General features: G+C 47.0%; 1 protein-coding gene across 4 annotated transcripts in view; it reads left to right on the top strand.

Annotated features, from left to right (window-relative positions):
• SMTNL1 (smoothelin like 1) overlaps positions 1-22784 on the top strand; it is a 124713-nt gene extending 101929 nt beyond the window's left edge. For 2 of the 4 annotated variants that reach the window (XM_069233056.1, XM_069233055.1), the window contains exons 7-8: positions 11420-11571; positions 12397-12777. In XM_069233056.1, coding sequence (XP_069089157.1) covers positions 11420-11571; positions 12397-12664 — 420 coding nt within the window. In that variant the 3' untranslated portion in view covers positions 12665-12777. The other 2 variants (XM_069233058.1, XM_069233057.1) reach the window with 2 other exon arrangements.
• The last annotated feature ends 558 nt before the right edge of the window (positions 22785-23342 follow it).

The following is a 23342-nucleotide window of genomic DNA, read 5'->3' on the forward strand; positions in this document are numbered from 1 at the left end:
CTCTTCCTTACTACAGACCTGGTCGCAACCTAGAGCCCTGTTCCTCTTCCTTACTACAGAGCTGGGCACATCCTAGATGTCTGTCCCTCTTCCTTACTAAAGAGCTGGGCACATCCTAGAGTCCTTCCCCTCTTTCTTACTAAAGAGCTGGACACATCCTAGGGTCCTGTCCTGCTTCCTTACTACAGAGCTGGGCACATCCTAGAGTCCTGCCCCTCTTCCTTACTCCAGAGCTGAGCACATCCTAGATGTCTGTCCCTCTTCCTTACTACAGAGCTGGGCACATCCTAGAGTCCTGCCCCTCTTCCTTACTACAGAGCTGGGCACATCCCAGGGTCCTGTCCCTCTTCCTTACTACAGAGCTGGGCACATCCTATGGTACGGCCCATCTTCCTTACTAAAGAGCTGGGCCCATCCTAGAGTCCTGCCCCTCTTCATTACTACAGAGCTGGGCCCATCCCAGAGTCCAGCCCCTCTTCCTTACTACAGAGCTGGGCACACCCGAGGTTCCTGTCCCTCTTCCTTACTACAGAGCTGGGCACATCCTATGGTACAGACCATCTTCCTTACTACAGAGCTGGGCCCATCCTAGAGTCCTGCCCCTCTTCCTTACTACAGAGCTAGGCCCATCCGACAGTCCTGCCCCTCTTCCTTACTACAGAGCTGGACCTATCCCAGAGTCCTGTCCCTCTTCCTTACTACAGAGCTGGACATACCCTAGGGTCCTGTCCCTTGTCCTTACTACAGAGCTGGGAACATCCTAGAGTCTTGACCCTCTTCCTTATTACAGAGCTGGGCACATCCTAGAGTCCTGTCCCTCTTCCTTACTCCAGAGATCGGCACATCCCAGAGTCCTGTCCCTCTTCCTTACTCCAGAGATCGGCACATCCCAGAGTCCTGTCCCTCTTCCTTACTCCAGAACTCGGCACATCCTAGATGTCTGTCCCTCTTCCTTACTACAGACCTGGTCGCAACCTAGTGTCCTGTCCCTCATCCTTACTACAAAGCTGGGCACATCCTAGAGTCCTGTTCCTCTTCCTTACTCCAGAGCTGGGCACATCCCAGAGTCCTGTCCCTCTTCCTTACTCCAGTGCTCGGCACATCCTAGAGTCCTGTTCCTCTTCCTTACTCCAGAGCTCGGCACATCCTAGATGTCTGTCCCTCTTCCTTACTACAGACCTGGTCGCAACCTAGAGTCCTGTCCCTCATCCTTACTACAAAGCTGGGCACATCCTAGAGTCCGGTCCCTCATCCTTACTACAGAGTTGGGCATATCCTAGAGTCCTGTCCCTCATCCTTACGACAGAGCTGGGCACATCCTAGAGTCCTGCCCCTCTTCCTTACTAAGGGGCTGGGCCCATCCTAAAGTCCTGTTCCTCTTCCTTACTCCAGAGCTGGGCACATCCTAGATGTCTGTCCCTCTTCCTTACTACAGGGCTGGACACATCCTAGGGTCCTGTCCTGCTTCCTTACTACAGAGCTGGGCACATCCTAGAGTCCTGCCCCTCTTCCTTACTACAGAGCTGGGCACATCCCAGGGTCCTTTCCCTCTTACTACAGAGCTGGGCACATCCTAGAGTCCGGTCCCTCTTCCTTACTAAGGGGCTGGGCCCATCCTAATGTCCTGCCCCTCTTCCTTACTACAGAGCTGTGCACATCGTAAGGTACGGCCCTTCTTCCTTACTCCAGAGCTGAGCACAATCCTGAGTCATGCCCCTCTTCCTTACTACAGAGCTGGGCACATCCTAGATGTCTGTCCCTCTTCCTTACTACAGAGCTGGGCACATCCTAGATGTCTGTCCCTCTTCCTTACTACAGAGCTGGGCGCGTCCTAGAGTCCTGTTCCTCTTCCTTAGTCCAGAGCTGGGCACATCCTGGGGTCCGTCCCCTCTTCCTCACTCCAGAGCTGGGCACAACCTAGAGTCCTGCCCCTCTTCCTTACTCCAGAGCTGGGCACAACTTAGAGTCCTGCCCCTCTTCTTTACTCCAGAGCTGGGTACATCCTAGATATCTGTCCATCTACCTTACTACAGAGCTGGTTGCATCCTAGAGTCCTGCCCCTCTTCCTTACTCCAGAGCTGGGCATATCCTAGATGTCTGTCCCTCTTCTTTACTACAGACCTGGTCGCAACCTAGAGTCCTGTCCTTCATCCTTACTACAAAGCTGGGCACATCCTAGAGTCCGGTCCCTCATCCTTACTACAGAGCTGGGCATGTACTAGAGTCCTGTCCCTCATCCTTACGACAGAGCTGGGCACATCCTAGAGTCCTGCCCCTCTTCCTTACTAAGGGGCTGGGCCCATCCTAAAGTCCTGTTCCTCTTCCTTACTCCAGAGCTGGGCACATCCTAGATGTCTGTCCCTCTTCCTTACTACAGAGCTGGACACATCCTAGGGTCGTGTCCTGCTTCCTTACTACAGAGCTGGGCACATCCTAGAGTCCTGCCCCTCTTCCTTACTACAGAGCTGGGCACATCCCAGGGTCCTTTCCCTCTTACTACAGAGCTGGGCACATCCTAGAGTCCGGTCCCTCTTCCTTACTAAGGGGCTGGGCCCATCCTAATGTCCTGCCCCTCTTCCTTACTACAGAGCTGTGCACATCCTAAGGTACGGCCCCTCTTCCTTACTCCAGAGCTGAGCACAATCCTGAGTCATGCCCCTCTTCCTTACTACAGAGCTGGGTACATCCTAGAGTCCGGTCCCTCATCCTTACTGCAGAGCTGGGCATATCCTAGAGTCCTGTCCCTCATCCTTACGACAGAGCTGGACACATCCTAGGGTCTTGTCCTGCTTCCTTACTACAGAGCTGGGCACATCCTAGAGTCCTGCCCCTCTTCCTTACTCCAGAGCTGAGCACATCCTAGATGTCTGTCCCTCTTCCTTACTACAGAGCTGGGCACATCCTAGAGTCCTGCCCCTCATCCTTACTCCAGAGCTGAGCACATCCTAGAGTCCTGTCCCTCTTTCTTACTACAGAGCTGGACAAATCCTAGGGTCCTGTCCTGCTTCCTTACTACAGAGCTGGGCACATCCTAGAGTCCTGTTCCTCTTCTTTACTCCAGAGCTGGGCACATCCTAAATTCCTGCCCCTCTTCCTTACTACAGAGCTGTGCACATCCTAAGGTACGGCCCCTCTTGCTTACTCCAGAGCTGAGCACATTCCTGAGTCCTGTCCTTCTTCCTTACTACAGAGCTGGGCACATCCTAGAGTCCGGTCCCTCATCCTTACTACAGAGCTGGGCACATCCTAGAGTCCTGCCCCTCTTTCTTACTACAGAGCTGGACAAATCCTAGGGTCCTGTCCTGCTTCCTTACTACAGAGCTGGGCACATCCCAGGGTCCTGTCCCTCTTACTACAGAGCTGGGCACATCCTAGAGTCCGGTCCCTCTTCCTTACTAAGGGGCTGGGCCCATCTTAATGTCCTGCCCCTCTTCCTTACTACAGAGCTGTGCACATCCTAAGGTACGGCCCCTCTTCCTTACTCCAGAGCTGAGCACGTTCCTGAGTCCTGCCCCTCTTCCTTACTACAGAGCTGGGCACATCCTAGAGTCCGGTCCCTCATCCTTACTACAGAGCTGGGCATATCCTAGAGTCCTGTCCCTCATCCTTACGACCGAGCTGGACACATCCTAGGGTCCTGTCCTGCTTCCTTACTACAGAGCTGGGCACATCCTAGAGTCCTGCCCCTCTTCCTTACTCCAGAGCTGAGCACATCCTAGATGTCTGTCCCTCTTCCTTACTACAGAGCTGGGCACATCCTAGAGTCCTGCCCCTCATCCTTACTCCAGAGCTGAGCACATTCCTGAGTCCTGCCCCTCTTCCTTACTACAGAGCTGGGCACATCCTAGATGTCTGTCCCTCTTCCTTACTACAGAGCTGGGCCCATCCTAGAGTCCTGTTCCTCTTCCTTACGCCAGAGCTGGGCACATTCTAAATTCCTGCCCCTCTTCCTTACTACAGAGCTGTGCACATCCTAAGGTACGGCCCCTCTTCCTTAATCCAGAGCTGAGCACATTTCTGAGTCCTGTCCTTCTTCCTTACTACAGAGCTGGGCACATCCTAGAGTCCGGTCCCTGATCCTTACTACAGAGCTGGGCACATCCTAGAGTCCTGCCCCTCTTCCTTACTACAGAGCTGGGCACATCCCAGGGTCCTGTCCCTCTTACTACAGAGCTGGGCACATCCTAGAGTCCGGTCCCTCTTCCTTACTAAGGGGCTGGGCCCATCCTAATGTCCTGCCCCTCTTCCTTACTACAGAGCTGTGCACATCCTAAGGTACGGCCCCTCTTCCTTACTCCAGAGCTGAGCACATTCCTGAGTCCTGCCCCTCTTCCTTACTACAGAGCTGGGCACATCCTAGAGTCCGGTCCCTCATCCTTACTACAGAGCTGGGCATATCCTAGAGTCCTGTCCCTCATCCTTACGACAGAGCTGGACACATCCTAGGGTCCTGTCCTGCTTCCTTACTACAGAGCTTGGCACATCCTAGAGTCCTGCCCCTCTTCCTTACTCCAGAGCTGAGCACATCCTAGATGTCTGTCCCTCTTCCTTACTACAGAGCTGGGCACATCCTAGAGTCCTGCCCCTCATCCTTACTCCAGAGCTGAGCACATTCCTGAGTCCTGCCCCTCTTCCTTACTACAGAGCTGGGCACATCCTAGATGTCTGTCCCTCTTCCTTACTACAGAGCTGGGCCCATCCTAGAGTCCTGTTCCTCTTCCTTACGCCAGAGCTGGGCACATTCTAAATTCCTGCCCCTCTTCCTTACTACAGAGCTGTGCACATCCTAAGGTACGGCCCCTCTTCCTTAATCCAGAGCTGAGCACATTTCTGAGTCCTGTCCTTCTTCCTTACTACAGAGCTGGGTACATCCTAGAGTCCGGTCCCTCATCCTTACTACAGAGCTGGGCACATCCTAGAGTCCTGCCCCTCTTCCTTACTACAGAGCTGGGCACATCCCAGGGTCCTGTCCCTCTTACTACAGAGCTGGGCACATCCTAGAGTCCGGTCCCTCTTCCTTACTAAGGGGCTGGGCCCATCCTAATGTCCTGCCCCTCTTCCTTACTACAGAGCTGTGCACATCCTAAGGTACGGCCCCTCTTCCTTACTCCAGAGCTGAGCACATTCCTGAGTCCTGCCCCTCTTCCTTACTACAGAGCTGGGCACATCCTAGAGTCCGGTCCCTCATCCTTACTACAGAGCTGGGCAGATCCTAGAGTCCTGTCCCTCATCCTTACGACAGAGCTGGACACATCCTAGGGTCCTGTCCTGCTTCCTTACTACAGAGCTTGGCACATCCTAGAGTCCTGCCCCTCTTCCTTACTCCAGAGCTGAGCACATCCTAGATGTCTGTCCCTCTTCCTTACTACAGAGCTGGGCACATCCTAGAGTCCTGCCCCTCATCCTTACTCCAGAGCTGAGCACATTCCTGAGTCCTGCCCCTCTTCCTTACTACAAAGCTGGGCACATCCTAGATGTCTGTCCCTCTTCCTTACTACAGAGCTGGGCCCATCCTAGAGTCCTGTTCCTCTTCCTTACTACAGAGCTGGGCACATCCAAGAGTCCTGCCCCTCTTCCTTACTCCAGAGGTGAGCACATCCTAGATGTCTGTCCCTCTTCCTTACTACAGAGCTGGGCCCATCCTAGAGTCCTGTTCCTCTTCCTTACTCCAGAGCTGGGCACATCCTAAATTCCTGCCCCTCTTCCTTACTACAGAGCTGGGCACATCCTAGAGTCCTGCCCCTCTTCCTTACTACAGAGCTGGGCACATCCTAGAGTCCTGCCCCTCTTCATTACTACAGAGCTGGGCACATCCTAGAGTCCTGCCCATTCTTCCCTACTACAGAGCTGAGCACATCTAAAGTCCTGACCATCTTCCTTACTGCAGAGCTGGGCACATCCTAGATGCCTATCCCTCTTCCTTACTACAGAGCTGGGCACATCCTAGAGTCCTGTCCCTCTTCCTTAATGCAGAGCTGGGCAAATCCTGGGGTCCGGCCCCTCTTCCTTTCTCCAGAGCTGGGCACATCCTACATGTCTATCCCTCTTCCTTACTACAGACCTGGACACATCCTTGATGTCTGTCCCTCTTCCTTACTACAGAGCTGGGCACATCCTGGGGTCCGGCCCCTCTTCCTTACTACAGAGCTGGGCACATCCTAGAGTCCGGCCCCTCTTCCTTACTACAGAGCTGGGTACATCCTAGAGTCCTGCCCCTCTTCCTTACTACAGAGCTGGGCGCATCCTAGAGTCCTGCCCCTCTTCCTTACTACAGAGCTGGGTACACCCCAGGGTCCTGTCCCTCTTCCTTACTACAGAGCTGGGCACATCCTAGAGTCCTGTCCCTCTTCCTTAATGCAGAGCTGGGCAAATCCTGGGGTCCGGCCCCTCTTCCTTTCTCCAGAGCTGGGCACATCCTACATGTCTATCCCTCTTCCTTACTACAGACCTGGACACATCCTTGATGTCTGTCCCTCTTCCTTACTACAGAGCTGGGCACATCCTGGGGTCCGGCCCCTCTTCCTTACTACAGAGCTGGGCACATCCTAGAGTCCGGCCCCTCTTCCTTACTACAGAGCTGGGTACATCCTAGAGTCCTGCCCCTCTTCCTTACTACAGAGCTGGGCGCATCCTAGAGTCCTGCCCCTCTTCCTTACTACAGAGCTGGGTACACCCCAGGGTCCTGTCCCTCTTCCTTACTACAGAGCTGGGCACATCCTGGGGTCCGGCCCCTCTTCCTTACTACAGAGCTGGGCACACCCCAGGGTCCTGTCCCTCTTCCTTACTACAGACCTGGTCGCCTTCTAGAGTCCTGTTCCTCTTCCTTACTACAGAGCTGGGCGCATCCTCGTGACGCAGGTGATCTGAACAGAGAAGTAATGTTCATGTCGTCTAGTGAAGTGGGTGATCTGGATAACAAAGTAATGTACATGTCATCTTGTCATCTCGCCATTTTACGCGTGTACTGGACACAGGTCGCTACCTATGTCCAGCTACATAATGGTAACTCCGAACCTGGGCATGTTTGGTATCAAACATGTCGGAATCATACACCAATACTGTTGCAAGTATTGGAAGTATGATTCCATGCACTCTGGGGGCTCCTTAGAGGACCCCCAACATTGCTACCACCAGTCTTACAGGGTTTTCTGGGGCAGCCCAAGCTGCTGCCACCCATCAGACAGGTTTCTGCCCTCCTGCTGCTTGATCTGATCAAGCCCAGGGCAGAACAAAGGATTTCCTTTGGGAGAGGGAGTTTACACCATCTCCCTTTGGAAATAGGTGTGACTGGCTTGGGAGGGGTGGCCTCCCCAAGCCACTTGTATGCTTTGAAGGGCACATTTGGTGCACTCATTGCATAAACCAGTCCACACCAATTCAGGGACCTCTGGTATGAAACTGGACCATGGAAAGGGGAGTGACCACTGCCCTGTCCATCACCACCCCAGGGGTGGTGCTCAGAACTTCTCCAGAGGGTCCCTGGGGTCCGCCATCTTGTTTCCAAGTTTGGCAGGGAACTCTGGAAGCATCTGAGTGGCCAGACCAGGCAGGTGATGTCAGAGCCCCCTCTTGATGGGATTCAGGGCTATTTACGATCTCTCTTTTGGGTGGGTCCTCAGAGTCAGCTTGGAGAACTCCAGCAGGATTCCTTTGCAACCTCCACTTCGACTTCTGGCCACTGGAACTGCGACTGGACCCTCCAGGAACCGACACTGCTGCAATGAACAAAGAAGGCTCTTCTGCAACTTTGTTTCCACAACTCCTGCCAGCTTTGCAACATTTCCCCGGCCGTGCATCCTCAAAAGACAGCAACTCTTCAGCCTGCACAAGAAGAAGAAGGAATCTCCCTTGGAGTGAAGGAGTCACTCCCGTGCAACCGCAGGCACCTACAGCAAGCGACGACCGGCTGCATGGATCTCCCCTCATCTTGAGCTGTGTGGATCCTGCATCACAAGTGGTGGTCCGGAGTAGTCCTCTTGGTCTTCTCTGCCAGCTGTCCAACTTTGGTGAAGATAAGCCTTTGCCTTTCCACGCATGACAGAACCCCCATGCACCACGTCTTTTGCAGCTGCCAAGGCTTGTTGACACCTCCTGCAAGGGATCTTCAGGCGACGTGCAGCTTCAGCCCCCAGCAGTTCTTCCTGCAAAGCACAGCCTTCTCTGTGGTTCTCTGCGGCGTGGGCTCCTCTTTTGTAGTGTTGCATGGGCTCCTTCTGCGACTCCTGTGTCCCCATCCTTTGGGACTCCTGTGGGTGCTGCCTCTGCTCCTGTGGACTCTGTGACGCTGAGTGTCCCCTGTGACTCCCCTTCCTGGGTTGAGTCCTCCTAGGCCATACTGGTCCCCGGCAGCACCACTTTTCCACTTATTGAGAGTTTGCCTTTGCCAAGGCTTGTTGGTGGAATTCCTGCACCGACACCCATCTGCAATCTTCACTCCAGCGTGGGACATCTTCTGCATCCATCAGATACCCTTCTCCAGCTCCAGGGCTGCAGTGCTGACCTGTTCTTCCTCACCGTCGACCAACTCCTGCAAGTACAGCTGGGTGGGTAGTAGCTCCTACTCCTCCTGTACTCCACAGTGACTCTTCGACTTGGTCCCCTCTCTCCACAGGTCTTCTTTCTTCAGGAATCCACCACTGGTTTTCTTGCAGTCTTGTCTGGGTGTCTGGGTGTCTTCTTTTTCTCTTTTTCCTCCTTTTGGGTGGTTTGGGGGAAAATCCAGTGATTCACTCCTGCTTTCCTGGTCGCAGGGGCATACTGTGTTACTTACCTCTGTGGGTTTCTAGTACTCCTAGCTCCCCTCTACACATTCCACTTACCTAGGTGGGGGTACTGTGTTCACATTCCATTTTTTTTAGTATATGGTTTGTGCTCCCCCTAGGGTCACTATTGGTTATTGCTATTTGCACTGTTTTCTAACCTTTTCTATGCCTATTTCTAATTATTAGTGTATAAATTTAGTGTAGTACTTACCTCCTATTGGAGGGTTGCCCTTCTAGTATTTTGTGGTATTGTGTTCCAAAACTAAAGTACCTTCATTTTTGTACAATTGGGTGTTTTCTGTCGTGTGTAAGTGCTGTGTGACTACAGTGGTATTGCATGAGCTTTGCATGCCTCGTAGATAAGCCTTGGCTGCTCATCCACAGCTACCTCTAGGAGCCTGGCTTCTAGGCACTGCCTACAATTCACTAAGAGGGGATACCTGGACCTGGTATAAGGTGTAATTACCTTGGGTACCCACCACACACCAGGCCAGCTTCCTACACATGTCATCTTGTGACGCAGGTGACATGGATATAGAAGTAAAGTCCATGTCCTCTTGCAGATGCAGGAGATCTGGATAGCGAAGTAGTGTAGATCTTCTGGTGATGCAGATGATCTGGATAGAGAAGCAATGATCATATCACCTCGCGACGTGGGTGATCTGGACAGAGAAGTAATGTACATGTTGTGTTGAGATGAGGAGATCTGGATAGAGAAGTAATGTTCATGTCATCATGTGACGCAGGTGATCTGGATATAGAAGTAATGTACATATTGTCTTGTGACGCAGGGGATCTGGATGGAGAAGTAATGTACATGTCGTCTGGTGATGCAGGTGATCTGGATAGAGAAATAATGTTCATGCCACGTTATGACGCACGTGATCTGGACAGAGAAGTAATGTACATGTCGTCTGGATAGAGAGGTTATGTATTTGTTGTCTTGTGACGCGGGTGATCTGGACGGAGAAGTAATGTACATGTCGTCTAGTGATGCGGGTGATCTGGACGGAGAAGTAATGTACATGTCATCTTGTGACGCGGGTGATCTGGACAGAGAAGTAATGGACATTTTGTCTGAATAGAGAAGTAATGTATATCTTGTCTTGTGACCCGGGTGATCTGGATATAGAAGTAATGTTCAAGTCGACTTGTGACGCAGTGATCTGGACAGAGAAGTAATGTTCATGTCATCATGTGACGCAGGTGATCTGGATATAGAAGTAATGTACATATTGTCTTGTGACGCGGCGATCTGGACAGAGAACTAATGGACATGTCGTCTGGATAGAGAAGTAATGTATATTTTGTCTTGTGATGCAGGTGATCTGGATATAGAAGTAATGTTCATGTCGACTTGTGACGCAGTGATCTGGACAGAGAAGTAATGTTTATGTCGTCTTGTGACGCGGGTGATCTGGATATACAAGTAATGTTCAAGTCGACTTGTGACGCAGTGATCTGGACAGAGAAGTAATGTTTATGTTGTCTTGTGACGCGGGTGATCTGGATATAGAAGTAATGTTAAAGTCGACTTGTGACGCAGTGATCTGGACAGAGAAGCAATGTTTATGTCACCATGTGACGCAGGTGATCTGGATATAGAAGTAATGTACATGTAGTCTAGTGACGCGGGGGATCTGGATAGAGAAGTAATGTACATGTCATCTTGTGACGCGGGGTATCTGGATAAGAAAGTAATATACATGTCATCTCAATCAATCACAAGATTTATAAAGCGCATTAATCACCCATTAGGGTCTCAAGGCGCTGGGGGGGTGAAGCTACTGGTCGTTAAGCCATGTCTTTAGGTGTTTCCTGAAAGTTAAGAGGTCTTGGGTCAGGCGAATCTTGTCATCTGGTCATCTTGTAATGCAGGTGATCTAGACAGAGAAATATTTTACATGTCTTATTGTGACACAGATGATCTGGACAGAGAGGTAATTTACATGCCTTCTACTCTGAATGGGAGAGTAGTAGGAGAAGGAAAAAATAAGGCCATGCTGAATTCAGTTGAAACTCTAGCATGCTTAGGGTAGCCACCTTTCCCTGAAATAAATACTGGCCATTTGTTCACCTTTCAAGATTTTGCAAAGGCCCATACATGATACACATGTGGAACCTTATAGAAAATGGTCTGTATTCATTTGCATGGCCTTTCTGTCTTTGTTTTCTTTAATTATCAGTCAGTATTCCATCTCTAATACCAATTTTAATGTGCTTTCTTCTATTTATTGTGTAAAGCATGTATTGATGAGGGGGAAAATTCAACCTAGGGTCACTTTCATCATTTTCCTTATTTCCGTACCAGCCGGGTCATAAAATACTGGTCATGACAGTGAACAACCAGCCAGGTGGCAACCCGAGGCATATGAGGGTTGGAACTTCCTACCTTGCAATTATTTTGAGTCACAACTGAAGCAGCCATCTTGGATTGGGAAACACTTTACTCCAAAAGATTGGCATTCATTTTAAATGTTGAGAAACAAGTACATCAGAATAGTAGAAGGGTTTGCAATGCTTCATAGGATACGGTCAAGAACTGTGAGTTTAATTATGTTTACTTCTCCCTTTTGTTGCCTCTCCTGCATGTTTATCACACTCATCTTTTCTTCACCCTCATCGATGGCCTCATCACTGGTCCTGCTCTCATGCAGCATGTTGACATCCAGAACTTCTCATCTAGCTGGAGCAGCGGGATGGCTTTCTGTGCACTGGTTCATAAATTCTTCCCAGACGAATTTGACTACGCCACGCTGGACCCCAAAAACCGCAGACAGAACTTTGAGTTAGCCTTCTCTACGGCAGAGTGAGTATCCTGGGAGAAGGGGTGTCCATATTGAGGAGGAGGTGTATCCTGGGAGTCTAGATGCATGTGCTGAGGGAAAGGCAACAGACCTTTGGGACACAGTGGGTGTATGATGGAGGTGAGCTGGGGAAGTGAGTTTAGGCTCTGCTGATGGTGAGTGTCCTAGGAGAGTGGATGTGTGCTGAGGCATTGGGACCTGCCATGGGGCCATGGGGGCCTGGGTAGTGCTTTACCAATGAACAGTAATATAGAAAAGTGCGTGTGTGCTGAGGGATTATCTTGGAGTTTTGGGCTGTCGTAGGACTCTTACCTTGGGTGCAAGACTGCATAGTTTAGGGTGGCAGCACCAACAAGTGTGGGCGACTGAGTTGGTCCCACACCATCTGGAAGCTGTAGGCCTGACTTTGTTGGCTAGCCCGCAGCACCTCACCCAACCCTAGAAAGTGAAGGTGATTTGTGGCAGCCTCCTGTAGTGTCACGATAAAGGGAGAGGTTCCTGGGAGTGTTGGTGTGTGATGGGGAGGAGGAATGTACTGGAGGTGTGGGGTCTGCTCAGGAAAAGTGAGTGTTCTTGGGTGAGGATGATGTCAGGTGGTGTGGAGGGTAGTGGGAAGCATTGACCTGGGGGAAGGGAGAATACCCAGGGAAGAGTAGCCCTAGCCCGCAAGTGCGAGCGGGCTAGGGAGAAGAAGAATATGTGAGGGTGACCTGTCTCAAGGGGCATGGGGTTGCGTGGGATAGATCCTGTGAAGAATATGGAATTTGTCAACAGTAATCAGACCTTTCCCTTCCATCTCTCTCTCATTCACCCTGTTCACACACTAGCTCTTTGTCTCCCTCATATGTCTCTCTTCTCTCAATCACGCGTGTATCATTCTTCCTTCACTCGCGTCTCCCTTTCTCCTATCTCATCACACACATTCCAGCATTTTGTCTCTTGCTTATTTTCTTCTCCTTGCATTTCGCATCTTTTTCATTCCTTATCTCCCAACTCACTATACATGCACATCAGTTCTCCTTCCCTCTCACCCACCCCCCCTCTTCCTCATCACAGATAAGATATTGTCCTCTGTTCAACCTAACTTCGTACTGAAGAGGTCTCTACAGGCATCAGAACTAACCTTTCACCTTCACCCTTCACCCCCTCCTTTCCCCCTGATGCTTTTGTCTTTCTCTTTCTCCTCTGCTGGGCACGGCTTACCTGACTTCCCAGGAAGCGTGCAGACTGCGCCCAGCTCCTGGAGGTCGACGACATGGTGCGCATGCGTGTGCCGGACTCCAAATGTGTGTACACCTACATTCAGGAGATCTACCGGAGCCTGGTGCAGATGGGGCTAGTGAAGACCAAGAAACAGTGACTCTCTCCCTTCCCAAACTCCCCCCTCCTCCGGCCAAACCCACCCCCCTTCCAGAAACCTTTCCGCCAAACCGTTCTTCTAAATACTGTCCATCCTCCTCCTTTTGACAACTCAACACCAAAGATGGAGAGACCCCGCCGGAAAGGGTGAGATGGCGTCTGTGGTTAAAGCAGCTTCCTGCCTGGCTTGCTTTTCAAGATGGCTGCTGGACTAGAGCATCTTGGGACATCAAGGATGCGTTAGCATCCCCTCTGTTACATCAAAATAAAGGGACAAGGATCTTCCATGGCCACAAAAGCTTTAAGCTTCCTGTACCTTGTTGGATCTTATGCTTACGTTAGATAGGTAATGATGTTACCACATAGATACTTTGTTCTTATTCCACCATTTTCCACCATCCAACTTCAACTCATACCTTATCAAGATGGCTGCCGGAATAGTACATCCGGTCATATAAAAAATAAGTTAACAGCTTTCCGCAGCACAGCCAAAACATTAATGCATGTGTAAATGTAGGCACGCCCGAGAAGGGGAGACTAGGACTCTGACTGATCAAAATCCGGTAATTTAGGGCTGGTAGTCTTAGATCACTACAATATAGAAGACAGGGTGTTCCACTTTCTGCAAATAAATTTTGTACCATTTTTTTCTGTATGAGATAGATATATATATACACATATATATATATATATATATATATATATATATATATGTATTTCCCACTGACTTTTCAGTTCCCTTAAATTGTCCTGTGAGGAATAAAAGATAAAAGGACAAGAAGTGTAATGATGTGCCATGGATGAGGCCATGGATCACCCAGTTTGGTTAAGAGAGGAAGCTGGGATGGTTAAACAGCTAATGATTCAGCCAAGAGACCAGACCTGACCATAGACACATGCTGAGTTACCTACAGCTGCTGCTCAGTGATGTTAGACGAAGCTAGAAGGCTCATAGCCAGTGTGACCATGCAGATGTAGAGCCTGTTCTAAAAGAGACAGGTATACCTCACCAAATACCTGTGTCTGTCAGAAACTTTAAAGTTTTCTAATGCAAAATGAAGTCTACAGAAGGTTCTCCTGAACATGAACAGTGCAGGCAGACTGTCCCTATGGGTGAGACGTCTTAACACGCGGAAGCCTTGGCATGGTGCATCAGTATAGAAAGCACAACCCTCCAAACATTTCACTAAAGCAGCCATGCTCTGCTTGGTCCCTCTCCAAAAGTCACCAGTCTTACAGATGAATGTTCTAATTGTTGTGCCCTGGTGCCAGAGGACACTCCGTGTGATCTTGGGCTCATCACTTCTTCCCACTCTGTCTGCTTATTTGTGCCTGTAGCACTGAAGGCCACACAGGAGCGGGTGGAAGTGAGGCCATGGGAAGACAATAACGCGATCACTATTATGCGCAGACACAGTGCACTCCACAAAATGAGAAAGGTTGGGTGGAATAGAATGAAGGAAAAGATGGAGCAGCGATGGGCTCAAATCTAGAGGACAAAGCGTGAGGATAGGGTGCAAAGGATAAGACGAGTGTCAGAGAAGTCGACTGGGAAGGATTGAGTGTGATTCAATAAAGGCAGAGCTAGTGGTGCCCATGGTTGGCCTCTCTAACCGCGAGGGCCACAAGCGAGCCTCTCCCCATTGTATGTCTGACTCAGAAGCTGTACTACAGGGACCTGGATACACTGGGGCCAGTTCTGCAGCTGGAATGTCCTACAGTATGGGAATCCAGGCAAAAGAGAAAACCAGATAGAGGTCATGCCTTCCAAGCAAAGGGTCCCTCCTCTGCTTTTTATATTCACACCTGGTGGATTGTGGAGTCTACACTCTTGCTTTACTGTTTACGTACAAGCTTGGAGAACCCCTGGTGTATCCTGTATGAGACCCTAAATTTACTCGTAGGTTGGAGGCTTGAGAGAGCAGCACAACTCTTCGCCTGACCTTACGTTGTACCGGGGAGAGGGGCGTGTGGCTACTGGTGTTTGTACCCTACTGCCCGGTTATGAGTCCAACACCCGGGTCTGAATCTTCCATCTGAAGCAGTCGTAGTGATGATGTCCCAGGATGCTTTGGGTGGCGGGGGCGGCTCAGCCCCTAGCTCCCAGAAACACATAGCTCTCACCGGCTTGCCCTCAGTTCTGCTTCCTGGCTTACAGTTTCCGCCCACGTGCTCCTGCGGTTAATGGTGTGTTGATAACTAGTGTGTTGTATGTGCTAGAATCTGTGATGTATTTCCTGTTCAGAATCTCCTAATCAATAGCCAGCTCTGCTGTTTCCAGTAGACCCCACCATCACGCCTCCATCATGTGAAGTGCATGTAAAAAAAGGTGTACTCCATGAAAACTTTCAGTTTTTCAGTTTTCTTCAGCCAAACCTTTATGCTCATCAGAGCCTTGTCCATGTTCGTCCCTGATCCTGGGATTCAAAGCTGCATATGTAAACCGACAACCTCAGCACTTTCAAGTCCTTGTAGGAAGCCTTACAAACAAGTCCTAATAATCAAACATTCTACTACAGTAGCAAGAACCTCTGCTTTAACAATCTAAGGCAGCAAAAAACTCTGCGAAACTACTTTATCCACCCACTGCCTTTCTTTTAAAAAGGAATCTGTCAAAGGTCCAAAAAGAACATCTGTTACAGACATATTTAGAGTTACAATAAAAATGAAATATCTATAAAATAGAAATAAATATAATACAAATACATATTTATAATAGGTTACAGGTGTTTCAGAAATCTGGTGTTAGAGCTAACTTCCTGAATAGAAAACATTCTAAAGGAGCTACATCTGCTATCAACACCCTCTGGTATATAGAACTTCTTTAATAGTAATAAACTGCATTAGTAATTAGAAACTACTGTAACTACAAGAAATTCTCCTAATTAGAAAAACAAAACTGTATTGAAACACTCTCTCAGTGAAGAGAAAAACTACTTATTGCAAAAAGCTCTCTAATATTGAGAATCTCCCCTGAAAACAAGAGGCTGTCTAATGAGAAGCTCATCTAGTAATTAGAAACTAATAATAATAATAATTATAATTATAATAATGTCAAGCTCCAGAATAATAAGAAACTCCTCCAAGGACAATACATTCCCTGTATAAAAATATTTGTGCTGGTGTTGATAAATTGCTCTAATTAAGATACAACTCTTAACATAAATGTACATTTTGTTAATAAATACAAACTCTTCTAATAGCCGAACAACCCAAAAACCATAATCTCCATTAGTAATAAAGTAATAAAGTATAATTATTCATAATTATAAGAAACAAGGAAAAACACAGCCAACAAAAAATGTGCAAAACTCTCTAAGTAAAAATAAACTCTCCTAATAACAGTATACTTTCCTAGTCACCATAACCTCTTCCTAATCATGAGAAATTCACCAAATAAAGGTAGGTTCACTAATTATCAATTCTCAAAATAATTATACGTTCTTCTAATAACAATGAAGACCCCCTAATCACAAGAAATCTTCCATAGTTCCATAGTGATAGTCCCTAATCCAGGAAAGGTCCTTTAACTAGGGGCAACCCACCTAATAAAATAATGATAAACACTCTTAATATGAAACTGTCCTAATAACACTAACCTTCAATAACAAACAACTCTTGCAAATAATGCAAAACCTGGTTAATTATGTTAAACTTTCTGTCAACCCCCTAAACACATCTCATACAAATAACAGTAAAAAACTACTATTGTCAATCATTTCGCCAAGAATTATAAACTCTTCTAAAAACAAAAAAACTCCTACATCAATGGGTTCCCCAAACTAATAACGACAAACAAAAGTATGATTTGACTTTGATGAAAACTCCCATAAAATGAAAATCGGGTGACCCTTCTGCATGTCTCTCCCTCTCTGTTTGTTCCCTCTGGGAGTACTGACTAGTTTTACAGAATAAAAGTCTGGCTCTCTAAACCCTAATAACTCCACTGATTAAAAAAAACTGACTAATACAAATGGCCCTGGTTCTGAAGATAAACTCTTATATCGATAATAAGATATGACAATAACCACAGAATCCCCAAATAATGTGACCTTTCTTAATAACGATACATTTCCAAAAAACTGTGAACTATCTAAACCAAGATAAAGCCCACTATTGAAAATATGTCTAAAGAACAAAAAAGAGCCAAAAAAAACATAGAAGGGTCCACATGGCTCATTTATTTAAAAAAACATGTTTACAACTGTGTACCATGAATCCAAGAGAAATATTACTAAAATGATCCCAAATATGATTTCCAGAATTGAAATAATGGTACTTTCCAAAGAAGTATAACTGGCAACACATTCCATACCCATGGAGCAAGGGATACAATAAATGTTTTAAATAATTTTACTTATTTAAAAAAATAAAGCCTTTATTCTTAAAACAGAAGCAATCTTCAAAACAGCTTCAGTTTTTTTAGCTAAGTGTGACGGAGTGCTTAAGTGCACCATCTTACATTCCAGACCAGAAATCTCAGATTTAAAGTTTGCTTCAATCATGAGCCAGTGGTGGGATTAAAGGATTTTGTGAATGTGAATAAATACACTAAACTCCTAATATTGAGATACCTTCCTAATACAATGATATTCCCCTAATAACAAAAAGGTATTTCTTAATAACAATTGTCTCTTATAAAAGTATTTTAATTTAGTGGAACTTCCCCATTTTAATAGCTACACAAATAAGAATGACCTATTCCAAGGGTCTTTCCTCACCAGCAGACTACCTTCTGTGAAGACGTACTTTCGGGGTTTGATGGTCTGCCTCTTCTGATTGGCCAGAGTTTGGTTGTCCGTATCTTTGGATTATCTATGTTTTGTTGTCCATATCTTCTCGTAGGAGAGTTTTTATTTTATATTATGGGCTTGGGTTTGATTGTTTCTACCTTCTGCCTGAACACGGGTTGGTTGACAGTACCTAGTGGCATGCTAGGAGTTAGCTGTTTCTACCTTGTGATGGCCCAGGATTTGACTGTAGGCACCTTCCGATTGACCAGCGCTTAGTTCTCCATGTTTTCTGTCAGTGTTGGTTGTAGATGTCTTCTGATAGCATAGGGGCTGTTTGTCAGTAGCTTTTGATAGTGTGACAGCCCAGGGGTTGTCAATACTCTATGATAAACTAGGATTTAGGTAGCTGTACCCTCTTATTGACCAGAGTTCTGTTGTTCGTGTGTTTAGATTAACTTAGTCAATACCATAAGAAGCACCTGTGAACAGTTGCTAATATGTTCAGATAGACAAGGGATTGGGTGTCTGCACTATCTGATTGGCCAGAACATGGTTGTCATATTACTTGACTACCCATGGTGTGCATATAGTCTAATAGAACATGATTTAGTTGTCCATTTTTAGTAAAGGGCCAGAATTTGATAATCTAGAACATGTAATAGGACAAGGGTTTGTTGTTAGTGCCTTGTGACATGGGAGGGAGGGGTTGTCAGTACCCTGTGGTAGCCTAGTTTTAAGTTGTTAGTGCTTTATGATGAGGGAAGGTCTTTGACGGATTTGGGGTTGGTTATTTTTGCTAATGATTCAGACAGGCTTTTGCGGTCTATTCTTTCAGTTTGGCCCAGAACTATTTGTATATACCTCCTAATATAATAGGATTTGGGTGACTAGATTTTCTAGTTGTACATGAGTTGGTGATAACCAAGGTTTTTGTTTTCTGTATTGCTTGATAGGAGAGTTTGGTTATCCATGTCTAATGGCAGGATAGCGGTTGTTTGTTCTTGATGAAAAGCTTGGCAATAATTTACTTCCAGTGTCATCTAACTGGTGAGACTTTGCTTGTCAAAAGATATGTTTATTTTCCACATGGTGAGCTGTACTGGTCTTTACTTTCTGTTAGCTCAGGGTATGGCTGTGTTAATGTCATGCTACATCACAAGTGGTTGTCTGCATGTTGTGATTGGCAAGGTTTTAGTGGTCTATTTACTCTGGTGGGACAAGGGATGAGTGTCCTTCGGGCATCACATGGAAATATTTTCTTTTTTCCTCCTTAAAGACCAGGGTTTGCTTAGCTGTAACTCCTGATAAGACAGGATTGTTGTCTAGGAGCTTTTGTGACAGGGTAGTGCTTGTTTGTTTTCCCTTATATTAGGCCGCTGCTTGATCTTCTTACTTCTTGGTATACCTGGGAGTGATTGACTGCTCCTTCTAATAGGCCAGGGTCTAGCTGCCTATGACTGGCAGGTTTTGTCTTCTGCAGCTTGTGATTGGCCTGTGTCCAGTTTTGTCTTCCCCAAGAAGATCCCGCCACCATAGGTCATAACTGGTGACCAGGAGGGGATGCTTTGAGATGTGTGGACCAAGATCCTATTGAGTCATAGCTACAGACGGACAAGCATATGATTCCTGCCAGGTATCTGTACACCAAACATACGGCACAAATCATTTGTGGTGACTGAGATAAAGCACCTGAACATAGAAAGACACCTTACATGCTTTGGATCAGATTGGCAAAGCGATTTAGTACAGGTGTTTGTGTTGTTAGCATAGAGAAGTTCTTTTGACTGGACAGGAGCTGGAGCGTTGGCACAGCAGGGCACAGCATCTGCACAGGAGTTTTGTTTGCTCTCACAACATAATACTGCTTCTTCAAGGAGTTGGCAATGTGGGCATGTTATTACTGCATGGGAGAAGGTAATTGCTACATCTAATTGGCCGAGAGATGATAGTATTGGCACAGCTGAGTGTACCTTTCTTTGACAATGTCTAATACCACCTCTCTTACTCTCAGGCACAAGGCTGACTGCACCCCGCTGGTGGAGGTGGAAGATATGATGGTGATGGGACCTCGCCCAGACCCCATGTGTGTTTTTACTTATGTACAATCCTTGTACAATCACCTGAGGGTGGAAAAACATCGCAGCCAGGGTCTGGTAGCCACGTAAGCTCTAAACTCCGGTATCTGGTTGGCCACCTTGCAGTGTAGTGGTGGCAGGCACTGAGGTTACCTGAAGATATACCTCCTACACCACTGGACGCACCAATGGCCTTTCCTCTCACGGTCACCCTGGGTTCCAGGAGGCAGCAGGAACACCATCAGTACTTCCACAGGAAAGTATTCTGGGATGAAGATGGCCACTTCACAAGACTTCATTCTTGAGTCTCGGTTCTTGCATCTGCATCTCATGGAACCCTGGGACGGATGGATGTACAAGCAGCCCTACGGACTCAAGAGTCTGTGAAGTGGCACAAGCCACTGAAATGGTTTCAGAGCCCCGGCCCACCCCCACCTTTGATAATTCCAATACAGTCATCTTTGGAGCAGCTCGGATGGGACATTCCCCTTCATGTTCTCAATCCTCTATTTTCCACCTCTCTGAGCATCTCCTTGATTTCCCACAATTCTGAGAGGCCATCCTCTCTGTACAGACAGCAGATCCCTACAGTAGATCACTGGCTGAACGACAGCCGTGGGCAGCGAGTTGTATGTCACAGCCTTTAAGAGTCGAGTTGCATGAGTAAGACAAGCCCTAATATTTTATTCAAGGCCTCCTGTTTCACTGCTAGGCCCCTTGTGTAACAACTAATTGTCTACTGACTCAGGTTCATGTTTAAGTGCTTGTCCTGGTGTTTATCGGCTCAGCCTTATGTTTAGTACTAGGCCTTACATTCAACGGCTCTGCCTCATGTTAACAACGAAGCCTTCGGTTTAAAGACTCGAGTTTATGTTTACTGCCCCATGTTCAACGGCTACCCTGTTGGTTCATTGATTAAGCCATGTTTAGTACTTTCTGTATGTGTAATCCTCATGTGGAATGGCCAAACCTCATGTTCTACAGCTTTGGCCTCTTGCTTTGCTGCTCGACCATAGGTTGCACTGCTAAGCCACATGTCAATAGCCGTACCAGCAAAGCCCCATGCGTGAAAGCTAAGCCTAATAATAGTAGGACTCCTTTTGACAGCTAGCGCTCATGTTTCACAAATAGGGCAAACTGTTGATGGTTTGGTCTAATTGTTAACTTCCACAGGGCTACTTTACATCTTGCTCTAGTTATTAATGGTTGGTCTTAGTGCAAAGCATTGTTAACAGCTAGTTCTGCTAAGGAGTAAGACTATTAACAGCTAGGTCTATCTGTTAATGGCTAGGTCAAATGGTTAACAGCTAGGTCTATCTGTTAATGGCTAGGTTACCTGTTAATGGCTAGCTCCAATGGTTAACAGCTAAGTCTACCTGCTAATGGCTAGGTGTACTTGTTAATGGCTAGCCCTAATGGTTAACAGCTAGATCTAGCTGTTAATGGCTAGGTCTAATGATTAACACCTAGGTATAGTGGTTAACAGTGAGGTCTCATAATTAACATCTAGGTCTATCTGTTAATGGCTAGGTTTAATGGTTAACAGCTAGGTCTAGCTGTTAATGGCTAGGTCTAATGATTAACACCAAGGTATAATGGTTAACAGCGAGGTCCAATGATTAACACCTGGGTCTATCTGTTAATGGCTTGGTCTAATGGTTAACGGCTAGGTCTGTCTGTTAATGGCTAGGTCTAATGGTTAACGGCCTGGTCTATCTGTTAATGGCTAGGTCTAATGGTTAACGGCTAGATCTGTTTGTTAATGGCTAGGTCTAATGGTTAATAGCTAGGTCTATCTGTTAATGGCTAGATCTATCGGCTAATGGCTAGGTCTAGCTGTTAATGGCTAGGTCTAGCTGTAAACGGCTAAGTCTGTCTTTTAATGGCTAGGTTTATCTGTTAACGGCTAGTTCTAATGGTTAGCAGCTAAGTCTGTCTGTTAATGGCTAGGACTGTCTGTTATGGCTAGGTCTACCTGTTAATGGCTAGCTCTAATGGTTAACAGCTAGGTCTATCTTTTAATAATTAGTTCTATCGGTTAACGGCTAGGTCTAATGGTTAACAACTAGGTCTATCTGTTAATGGCTAGGTCTAATGATTTACAAGTAGGTCTATCTTTTAACAGCTAGATCTAATCATGAACAGCTACATCTGTCTGTTAATGGCTAGGTCTAATGCTTAACAGCTAGGTCTATCTGTTAATGGCTAGGTCTAATGGTTAACAGCTAGGTCTATCTGTTAATGGTTAGGTTACCTGTTAGTGGCTAGCTATAATGGTTAACATCTATGTCTATCTGTTAATGGCTAGGTTTAATGGTCAACAGTTCAGTCTATCTGTAAACAACTCTGTACACTTTCTAATGACTAGATCAGTTCTTAACAGTAAAGTCTAATTCTAAGCAGCTTGATCTAATGATTAACCGCTAGATTTAATTGCCAATGACTAGGCTTCAAGTGTACAGCCCACAAGTATTATATAAAAGGCAGTTTTTTTTTCTGAGAAGTCAGTTTCATGTAGGATCAATAAGAGTAAATAGTGACAATCTACGCTCAGGAAGGAGTGAAAGCACAGACAGGACAAGAGTTCACCAGAAGAGATAATGGACATACAGACTACAGACGAGCTCCAGGTGGTTGGGGGCGTGGACGGGGCAGGGTGGAAACAGTCTAAGTGTCCAGGGTGTTTGGTTTGATGTGTACACTATCCCCAAGCACTAAGGCATCTCTGAAGGTCATCACAGCTGAAAAAGAAAATTCTACAAAACAGCGGGGAGGTCACGTCTGGGAAGGGCATGGCAGTGGACTGACTCCTCTCCCATTGGAGGGTTCTCTGTAGTGATGGATTGGGGACACTGTTTGTACAGTGGGCTATTCTTGGGTGCATTTCTGTGCTGCTCTGGCCCTGCCCGGTGTTCTCTCCTTTGCACTGAGTGAAAGCTTCCTTATCAGGAGTGTGTTGGACCGGCCATGTCACTGTGTTATGACGTTTGTAGTGCGGTCCACTAGAAAATGTTATGTTGTATCTAATAAATGTGTTCTTGCATAGAATATCACATTTCATCTTGGTTTCTTTGTTTGGTTATGTTTGTGCTCAAGGCTGAATTTCATTTCACTCCAATGATCATCTGGGTGGTGGTCCTCCCTCGGCATGGTGATGGTGTTCCCACGTCCCATGGATGGTGATTCTTCCTGGCCGTGGTGTGGTCACTCCCAGGATACCCTCAATGATTCTCCTACAGTCAGGCAGCACCTTGTGCTCCATACCGTCAACAGCTCTACAAACCAACAGCTATTCCAACCTGAGCTGTTGCCCACATCCATCCTTTTCTAAAAACAAAAACCCTAATATGAACTTCCGGGATAACAACTTTTGTCCAAAATACCCCAAAACCCTACTCTGGACATTCCTGGTAACAACTGCTGCCCGTGTTTATCATCTTCTCAAAATCTACACTCTCGGCCACAGTAGCAACTCTTGCCTATCACTTCTCTCTGGTTTGGTGCATTATTGAACACTGTGTTGCCTTTTAACATTGCAAATTTATGTTCTGCTATAATTCTCTCTGATCCTACCAATCAGAGCTCTGCCCGTGGTGCAGCACCAAT

This window comes from Pleurodeles waltl, chromosome 4_2 (genome assembly GCF_031143425.1).
Source record: "Pleurodeles waltl isolate 20211129_DDA chromosome 4_2, aPleWal1.hap1.20221129, whole genome shotgun sequence".
Lineage (NCBI taxonomy): Eukaryota > Metazoa > Chordata > Amphibia > Caudata > Salamandridae > Pleurodeles > Pleurodeles waltl.